Source organism: Pinus tabuliformis, chromosome 6 (assembly GCF_031772625.1).
Source record: "Pinus tabuliformis cultivar Carrire ecotype Pingquan chromosome 6, CPIR1, whole genome shotgun sequence".
NCBI classification, from domain to species: Eukaryota; Viridiplantae; Streptophyta; class Pinopsida; order Pinales; family Pinaceae; genus Pinus; species Pinus tabuliformis.
In genome coordinates, this window is record NC_142292.1 from 607,797,264 (window position 1) to 607,807,702 (window position 10,439).

Consider the following 10,439-nt stretch of genomic DNA (forward strand, 5'->3'; position numbering starts at 1 on the left):
AAAAACAAAAGGCAAAAGAAGAATAAGCGATGCAAGTATCAAAATTTGACAGTAAAGATCAAGGAAAAGACCACGCAGCCAATGTCAATCTCTGAAAATTCGACGCCGAAAATTACACGGATGTGAGAATCTCCGATATGCTAAGCTTTTGGGAGTCTAATGTGACCGTAGCCTTAAAGTTAGCCCCCAAAGTGCGGCACCAGTACTTAATTAGTTATGAAGTACTTGCACGGTTGTGGGCCAGCGAGAATCGAGTACGCGGGAGGAGTTATAGCGTTCCCCCACAATGACTTAATATTTAATTAAGATAATTAAGAGAGACAGGCACACAGGTGAGATTTTCGCGTACAGATTAATAGTGCGAAGGACCCGCGGACTTCAGAGGCGAATTGAAATTTATATAATGTCTCCCCTCCGCGGTCTCTGCTGCTATGGATACGAGACAGTTCTTTGTTTATTTATTTTTATTTTTTTATTTCTTCTCTCGATGAGAGGACCGTTTGGTGAGTGCTGTCTGAGCTCTGCTCTGCGTGTGTTTTGGTTTTGAGCTTTTCTCAGACCAAAAGGATTTAGACCACCGGGAGCCTGCAGTGTGATTGTATTTGGATGGTGTGAAAGTGGCCTCTTTTTTCTATTCGTAGAAGTAACCGTTGAACTCTTGGTGGCGAAAAATTGGGCGTGACACCTGGAGAGCCCCTAGGTTTCATTTTTCAACACCATTGATCATAAATGTGCAAGATTTATCTTGATTCTTGAAATGCAAAGAGCCCCTAAGTTCATGGCTGTCATATTTGCAATCCAAGGGTCTTCAGACACTCTGTTGCTGCTGAAAATGTAGCAGGCAGGTTATGTCTGTTAAGCTCATGAAATCTCCATAGCATCTGCCCCTGTTATATTCTTTCACATTCAAATCAAGATATGGGAACTTCTAGTAATAGTAGCAGCTCAGGTTTTCTCACTGATCAGTTGTCTAAGAAGACTTCGATATTGGGGCTGAGATTGTGGGTGCTTATTGGGATTGGAGTGGGTGTGTTCATTGTTCTGATATTGTTTTGCTTATCAATATGGCTGACATCAAGGAAGAAGTCCAAGAGGCTGCCTGAGAAGCTGCCATCTGCTTTGATCCCCATGATATCCAAAGAGATTCAAGAAGTGAGGATCGATGCACTGGGTGGCCACAACAACAACAGTCCCATGGGTGGTGCTCAGTTTGCCAGGGATGATTCCAGCGATAGGGATTTGGAAAAATCTGTGCTGCAGATTGGGTATGGGCATCTTTCAAAACCCAGTTCTGATACAGAGAGAGCAAGCTCTGAGGTGGATTCGGGCATCAATGTAAAGCCGATTGAAAGGCAGTCTCTGTTGCGCCCACATAGTCAGAAGCCACAGAAAAAGGTTGAAGAAGGGCGCCATGAAATAGGTGTTGTGGTTGAGAGGGAGAGGATTAATGCAGGGGACAGGCATGGTTTTGTATCGTCTGATAAGGGGTCTACTGCAAGTGGAGAGACCCCCAGGTCAACTGAATCGCCTAGTACATCTGTGCCTGAAGTTTCACACCTTGGTTGGGGTCATTGGTACATTCTCAGAGACTTGGAGATCGCTACTAATGGTTTCTCAGATGAAAATGTCATTGGTGAAGGTGGCTATGGCATTGTCTATCGTGGTTTATTGCCTAATGGTAACCCTGTAGCCGTGAAAAATCTGCTTAACAACAGGCAAGGATCATGTTGTTACATTATTGTGAATCTCAGATTTTGTTTTGAGTTGGTCTTTGTTGTGAAATGCCATTGCTTGGTTTTTTTCGCAGGGGACAAGCTGAAAAGGAGTTCAGAGTAGAGGTGGAGGCAATCGGGCGAGTCAGGCACAAAAATCTTGTTCGTTTGCTTGGGTATTGTGCTGAGGGTGCAGGCAGGTATTGTCAAATCTGGATGGATCTATCTATTTGTTGGGTATACTATTAATCATGGGAATCCATTGCTTGTAAAATTATCTGATAATGTAGCCTATGGGTTTTGATGATTGATAACCAGGATGCTGGTGTATGAGTTCGTTGACAATGGAAACCTGGAACAGTGGCTTCATGGAGATGTAGGGCCTGTTAGTCCCCTGACATGGGAAATCCGGATGAAAATTATTCTTGGAACTGCCAAAGGGTAATTAATCTAAACATATGAATTTATCAGCTTTGCTTGATGCATAAGGCCCATAATGCAAGCATTCTTATTTACATGAAGGGTAACCTGCAAGCATAAGGCCCATAATGCAAGCATAAGGATTGTTACTGATTTAGAATCATGGATGTGTGCAGGTTAGCATATTTACATGAAGGGTTGGAGCCCAAGGTTGTTCATAGAGATATAAAATCTAGCAACATTCTCCTGGATAAGCAATGGAATGCCAAGGTTTCAGATTTTGGGTTGGCCAAGCTCCTTGGATCTGAGAAAAGCTATGTCACAACCCGGGTAATGGGCACTTTTGGGTAAATACATGATCCCTATCATGCTATCTGGTTTCAAGGCCCAGTCTTTGGTACTGAACCTCAAAAATGTTTTTTCATTTTGCTGGATTACTGGCCTACAAACGGAAGGAATCATTAGCTTTGGTGCAGGAAAGAATCAAGTTTATGCAAGATTTTCCCTTTTATCATGCGGTTAGAGCATACCAATCTATGGGACTGGGAAAAACTTAAACTTGTTGAGATATCGTGGGGGTATTAGGGATCTCTGTTATTAGTCATATTGCTAGCAGTTGTTGATGGTGTTTTGCAATTCAGTTTTGATTGAATGTTTTTGCATTTTGCTGGATTAATGGCCTAGGAACCAAAGAAAACCATTAGCTTTAGTGAAGAAAAGAATCATGTTTGTGCAATGTTTCCTTCTATTTTGCGGTTAGACCGTACCGATCCATGGGACTGAGAACTTAATAGGATATTGGGTATTCAGGATCTTTGCTATTAGATTGATGGTGTTTTATGGTGCCCTGTCTATTCAGCTACGTTGCACCGGAGTATGCCAGCACAGGAATGCTGAATGAGAGAAGCGATGTCTACAGCTTTGGAGTACTTATCATGGAGATTATTTCGGGAAGAAGCCCTGTTGATTATGGCAGACCTGCTGGGGAGGTTAGAATATACAGTTCCCTTCAATCCATTGCTAAATTTCTTCAGTACTTTCATGTAACAGAGGCATATCTTTAAGGTCTTCAATCCCTCGGTGAATTTCTTCATTACTTTCATTTAAATTAACAGAGGCATAACTTTAAGGTCTGAAAGAGGAATGAATCTTTTGAATATAAACATTTGCAGGTAAACTTGGTAGAATGGCTGAAAATGATGGTGGGGAGCCGAAGGTCTGAGGAAGTGGTAGATCCATTGCTCGAGGTTAAACCCACATCCAGGGCATTGAAACGAGCATTGCTGGTATCGCTGCGTTGCGTGGATCCAGATGCTGCCAAGAGGCCAAAGATGGGCCATGTCATACACATGCTGGAGGCAGACGAATTCCCCTTTCGTGATGTATGTTTTTTCTTTGAAACAATAACCATGTCGCTGCAGAGTATCAATGGCAGTATAAGTTTATATATAAATGAGCAAAGTATCAGTTAGTGTTTGTTTATATATAAACCAGCTGATATATATGTATACACAGATATTTAAATGGTGTATACAGTATATCTATACTCTGTTTACTTGTATTAATACTCTGTTGCCCAATGCTTATTATTGTCATTGCAGGCATGCCATAGTAATAAAATCTGAAACTTGGATTTTGCAGGATCGTCGCCTAGGGCGTGAGGCTGCTGCCCGAGCACGTCGTGAGAATCCAGCTAATGACAGAATCTCGAACTCAAACGGTGACAACACTAGTGAAGGTGAAGTCAGCAGCCCCAGTCACAGAACGAGGCGGAGATTGTGATGACGATCATGGGATTTTTTCTTAATTTCACCGCAGATTCTGTTGGGCCTCATGTGCCTCTGCTCCCTCAAAAGTAGACCTAGACAGTTTGTTGATCATAGCCAGCTGATATATTATATCATAATTATGGTGCTCATTTGTTATTTGAAGGCCCTGTAACATATTACCGACTGCTGAGAGCACTTAGCATCTGTTTCTGTTAGTGTTTATCAGTGAATTTTTACGGTTATAAAGAAGAATCCTCTCAATTTTTGTCCATTCCTATTGCAGAATATTGGCATTAAAATTTACTGAAAAATTCACCCCAGTTTTGTAATTTGGCGGTTGTAGTTTCTGTATAAATTCAATTCGTCTGTTAATGGGCATTGCAGTGGAGCTTCCATTGATTGTTTACCGTGGTTTGCTGTAATTGCTTTAGTAACAAAAAATCTAACATGCAATCCAAGCTAAGGCCTTTGTAATACAATGGAATTCCAATTAGTGTTAGTCTTTCTGCAAGTTGGGATTTTTTCTATTATATTGTAATTGAATTTCCATTAGTCTTTCTGCAAGTTGGGTTTTTTCACATTACATTCTAATTGAATTTCAGTTAGTCTTTTTGCAAGTTGGGATAATTATATTGGTTGAATTCAAATTGATCTTTCTACAAGTTGGGATTTTTTCAATTATATTAGTTGAATTTCAATTAGTCTTTCTGCAAGTTGAGATTTTTTTCGATTCTACTGTATTCCTTTTTTAACTATCTCAAGTACAAATAGTCATATGAGCATGTGCTTCTTGGGTGTAAAAATATAATGGAGAGCGCTCTGTGTTACGATCTGTGAAGATATGACAGGGTACCAGCTCTGACCACGAAATATATAATTAAATACATGGCAATCCAAACCCCTGATCATGATTATTTTATTCCTCCTGGCTATCCAAACCCCTGATCAGTATAATTTTATTCCTCGTGGCAATCCAAACTTCTGATCACGGTACACTTTTGTGCAATAGCTTTTTTAATTGGGTTCTGTGGACTACCATCTGAACCATGATAACATTGACAGGTCTAAAATTAAAAGGTCTTTTTATTTTTTGGGCCCCTCTTGGGTGCTGTGGGACAACCAACCATGATACCATTAATAAGTATAAAAATGAAGGGTCTACTGTAGGAGTAAGATAATGGTTATTAGTTAAAATTAAAAGGTCTTTCTAATTTTTGGGCCCCTCTTGGGTGCTGTGGGACAACCATGATACCATTAACAAGTATAAAAATGAAGGTTCTACTGTAGGAGTAAGATAATGGTTATTAGTTTTGGGTGCTGTGGGACAACCATGATACCATTAACAAGTATAAAAATGAAGGGTCTACTGTAGGAGTAAGTTAATGTTTATTAGTTAAAATTAAAATGTCTTTCTAATTTTTGGGCCCCTCTTGGGTGCTGTGGGACAACCATGATACCATTAACAAGTATAAATTGGGCCCCTCTTGGGTGCTGTGGGACAACCATGATACCATTAACAAGTATAAAAATGAAGGTTCTACTGTAGGAGTAAGATAATGGTTATTAGTTTTGGGTGCTGTGGGACAACCATGATACCATTAACAAGTATAAAAATGAAGTGTCTACTGTAGGAGTAAGATAATGTTTCTTAGTTTTGAGTGCTGTGGGACAACCATGATACCATTAATAAGTATAAAAATGAAGGGTCTACTGTAGGAGTAAGATAATGGTTACTATTTTTGTTTGATCAGTCCGGTAAAAATAATGAGGGGGATTTAATTTCGACGATTTTTGAAGAAAATATAACACATATGAAGAAAATATAGCACATATTAATATTAAATATGCAGATGCACAAATTATGAGAACGGTTGAATTTGTGTGTTAACAGAATTTATAGTTTATAATCAATTTTAACAAAAACTGAATCATCAAAATCTCATTAAATTTTTTATTAAAAAAGCATTTCCAAAAGAAACAAAGTGAAGAAATGAGTGGATAGTGTGTAAGGTGAGAACAAGAGCATATAATAATGTCTCTGGAATGCAAAAATCCGATCATGGTGGTAACTTTTTGCATGAAAGCTCTCTTTGAATTTTGGTATTTTGTGTCCAGCTCTGGAATGCAAAAATCCGATCATGGTGATAACTTTTTGCATGAAAGCTCTCTATGAATTTTGGTATTTTGTGTCCAGCAGCATGTCTCTGGAATGCAAAATCCAGATCATGGTGGTAACTTTTTGCATGAAAGCTCTCTTTGAATTTTGGTATTTTGTGTCCAGCAGCATCTGAACCAGTAAATAGGTCTGATGATAAACCCCACAGCAACATGCAGCTCAATTAAAAACAAGATTGCGAACATAAGGCAAGCCATGGTCCGCCTGTCTGTCTTGTACACTGTATTGGGATTCTGGTTTTACTATATAAAGTAGAGTACACTGTATTGAGATTCTGGTTTTACTATATAAAGTAGAAACTCCATTACCATATGCGCGGAAAGACTGAACCAGTGGTCTACAAGGGACCCGCCCGAGAAAGGCAAAGCATAGTTTACCGTCAGCGATGAGTTTGTGGGTGCGGAATCGATGGTGACGGGTTTCCCAGTGAACTAACGATGCGAAACGTAACCCTTATGTCAATTGACCAGATGGACAACCCACATGATGATCTGACAAAAATATCGAGTCCACTAATTAGGGAACGTTACTTGCATCATTACACACTGGCTAGATACCCGTCAATGAAGTACGGCCCCGGGTAGTTATTCCTTTTAGTAATAATCGATGTTATTTAACTGTTAAATTGGGGGATTAGTTTAAAAAGGGTTAATTTTGATTTTACAAAATTGCAGATGGCTGTATTAATCAGTGAGTTGGGGAGGAAGAGGTGTCATTCATTTATTCCCTCATTTTATTCTTAAACACTAGTTTATGTAACTACTAAACCTAATTTATTTATGACCTATTTCGTTTGTATAGTTTCTTATTTGATTTTTCTACTTTTATTTGATATTAATGGTGATATAACCAGATAAATATATATATATTTTTTCCCTGGTGTGTATTTTGTTTCATATCCTCCATATCTAATGAAAAATTAGGAGAATTTTAGTTTTAAGTTGTTGGCTCTACATAATTTGAGTGTCTTATGGGTTTTTCAACGTTTTTGAATTTATTTTTGCATTCAAAAATACAATTTAAATATTGAAATATTGTAATCTCGCTGATAATTGATTCATTAGATTCTATAGAAAAAGTCTAAAAATTATCTCATTAAACATCTCCAATACAATGTCAATAAATTAAAAGATTTGAAAAATTCCCTGTTATTTTAAGGTTGATATTTACATACTTAACTCCCCTACAAGTGTTCTCTAGTTGTCAAACTAAGTTATAGCTACTGTGTTGTTCACTTCCACCATTGTTCTTTCATTCATGTTCATCATGCATTGTATTGTGTACCTTTGTTGTTAGTGTGATGCAACAAATGAATACAATAAAATATTAAACCTCTATCTCAAAGTAAGTAAAACATTTATCATCTTGCATGACTTACATTTTGTCACCAACATTTTAATGCAATGGTATAAAGTCTATATGAACTTATTCCATATCTTACCTCATTATTATTTCATTATTTCTCATTACCCACATTGCAATGACTCACCGACTTATTATACATATGTATTATTTTAAAGAGTTAGTTTTTTTTTGGGTTGGTGGAAATTGTTAGTGTCTATGATATAATCATTTGAAAAGTTCCCTGTTTTTCCAAGGTTGATATTTATATAATTAACTCCCCTACGAGTATTTTCTAGTTATCCAACGACTGTGTTATTCACTTCGACCATTGTTCTTGCATTCATGTTAACTGTGCATTACACTACATTGTATTATGTACCTTTGTTGTTAGTGTGATGTAACAAATGAATACAATAAAATATTAAACAAATATCTCAAGGTAAGTAAAACATTTATCATTTGCATGAATTATATTTTGTCACCAACATTTTAATGCAATGGTACAAACTCTGTTTGAAGTTATTTCATATCCTATTTCATTATTTCTCATTACCCACATTGCAATGACCGACTTATTATACATATTTGTTATTTTAAAGGGTTAGCTTTTTTTTGGTTAAGTGATGGAAATTGTTAGTGTATATGATATAGTCATCGTAGAGTAGAATGGAAGTGAGATATGGCAAGTATGACCATCACTTGGATCTGTTTTTTTATACAAATTTTCTTTGAATTTAATTTTATTGTTGCAATCTATGATATTTTAAAGCTAATCAATGGGTATTTTATTTTTATGCATGATGAAAGGTTTTAGTTAATTTTCCAAGTTTAGTGGTTGGTACTTGACAATTAGATTTTGGAATGAAAAAGAATATATAAACATTTATCCTTTATCCTAGTGATGTAAATGAATTTTTGCTTCTTTTGAAAGTTGAGAATTATATATATATATATATGTTAATCCAAATGTATGAACAAGTATTTAAATATAATCTAGTTGTAATAAAGATTTTTAATATATATATATATATATAAATGAACAAGTATTTAAATATAATATAGTAGTAATAAGGATTTTTAAATAGCTAATCTTTCTATATATTTTTTTTACTTACAATTGTATCATTTTCTGATGATTTATTATTACAAGTTTCATCCTTGAATAAGGGGAGTATAATTTTGATTTGAATGAATATTTAAATATAAAGGGGTCTAATTTGAAGTACTTAATGGGGATAACTTACTATTCAAAAGAAAATAAAAGTGAAAGTAAGATGAAATTTTGGTGACCCATGCCTGTAGACAAATTGGTATGAGTAGAGTTTAGTCTTGACCAAGTTTTGAGTTCAAATCTCATGGGAAGGGGTTGAAAATGAAAGTCATCTCTCGGGAATTAGACTATCCCAAAAGGCATTCAAGCTTGATGATAGGCTCACAAATTATCAAAAGGAATTGTCATTAGTTGCTTAGAATCTTAATATTAAAGGATTTCACTCTTTTGTTTTCTTTGAGAAAGTTGACTAGCAAAAAAGAATGAATATTTATTCTTGTTTTATAATGATGTATTCTATATGATTTAGGATACATATTTTATATTAATTTTTGAAATTTGATAATCTTATACTATATTTAATTTCATAATATTTTCATTTATTTAATATTATAACAATGTGCATCAAAATGAAGTATCATAATTTTTTTTTTTTAATACTTAATGTTAGATTATACATCAATACAAAAAGATTCCAGCTAATATTATATTGGGTTGGAATTTGATTCATATAAAAAATATTTATAAATCATGAATATAGATTTTTTAATAAATAAAACTAATTAATATTAAAATATAAATTAAATATATATATTTTTAAAACATTTTATAAAAATAAATACCAAAAATCACAACTCCATATTACCAATATATAAATTCATTAATAAATAAATTGAAAATCTAACCCTTAATATATTTTGTTTTTACTCATAAAATATAAATCTTAAAGTTTTCTCGTGAATTCACTCCTAATCTATTAGCAGGAAATCCTAAGATCCCAAGTAATATACAACATTGTCCAATCAATATCAAATTGTGAATTGATTAATATAAAGAATAACTTTCCATAAGCATCCAATTTTCAATGTAATAATATTTTCTTATTTAAAAAAATTAATAAAAACAAACATAATATTAAAAATAAAACATATATAAGATACAGAATACATAAACAAATCCTAAGATCCAAGTAATATACAAAATTGCCCAGTCAATTAAAAATTGTGAATTAATTAATATAAAGAATAACTTTCACTCTAATAAATATCCAACTTTCAATGTACATAATGTTTTCTAATTTAAAATTTTTATAAAATAAATATAATATCTAATATTAAAAATTAAAAAATATATAAAATCCGGAATATATAAACAAATCATAAGATCCCAAGTAATACACAAAATTTCCAATTAATATAAAATTGTGAATTAATTAATATAAAGAATAACTTTCACGGTAATAAATATCCAATTTGCAATATACATACTGTTTTCTTATTTAAAAGAATTAATAAAAATAAATATAATATATAATATTAAAACTGAAAAAATATAAAATCCGGAATATATAAAAATAATGAAAAAAAATATAAGATCCGGAATATATAATTAATAATTTATTTAAAAAATTTAATAAAAACAAACCTAATATATAATTAAAAATATATATATAAAATCTCGAATATATAAAGCTTGAGTGGGCCTAATGGTTAAGAGCATGTGTTTCCTTCTAAGAGGTCACAGGTTCAAAACCAGAGGGGGGTAGAGTATGTATGCGGGTAGAGTATGTATGCCTTCGTAGACTTAGCAGTGAAATCGCTGCGCAGAGGTGGGTCCCTTGTCCCACAAACAAGGGGGTCTCATACACCAATTTGGTGTCTGGCTTGGCTGTGACCTTAAAAATGGATATTATTATTATTATTATTATTATTAAAAACAAATATGATATATAATATTAAAAATAAAAA

The 10,439-nt window shown here is 34.2% G+C and overlaps 1 protein-coding gene across 1 annotated transcript; it reads left to right on the forward strand.

Moving 5' to 3' along the window:
• Positions 1 to 395: 395 nt before the first annotated feature.
• Positions 396 to 4,172, forward strand: LOC149260037 (putative serine/threonine-protein kinase At1g01540). The gene is made up of 7 exons (XM_089419632.1): positions 396 to 1,715; positions 1,808 to 1,912; positions 2,031 to 2,153; positions 2,309 to 2,479; positions 2,992 to 3,121; positions 3,305 to 3,514; positions 3,774 to 4,172. Exons 1-7 carry the CDS (start codon positions 919 to 921, stop codon positions 3,912 to 3,914), a joined length of 1,677 nt encoding a protein of 558 aa, XP_089275758.1. The 5' UTR covers positions 396 to 918; the 3' UTR covers positions 3,915 to 4,172.
• The last annotated feature ends 6,267 nt before the right edge of the window (positions 4,173 to 10,439 follow it).

Excerpts from the sequence above, each read along its gene's own strand:
- LOC149260037 (XM_089419632.1), top strand. The coding sequence starts at position 919 with ATGGGAACTTCTAGTAATAGTAGCAGCTCAGGTTTTCTCACTGATCAG. Across the intron at positions 1,913-2,030 it reads TGTGCTGAGGGTGCAGGCAG|GATGCTGGTGTATGAGTTCG; the intron begins GTATTGTCAAAT and ends ATTGATAACCAG. Across the intron at positions 2,480-2,991 it reads CGGGTAATGGGCACTTTTGG|CTACGTTGCACCGGAGTATG; the intron begins GTAAATACATGA and ends CTGTCTATTCAG.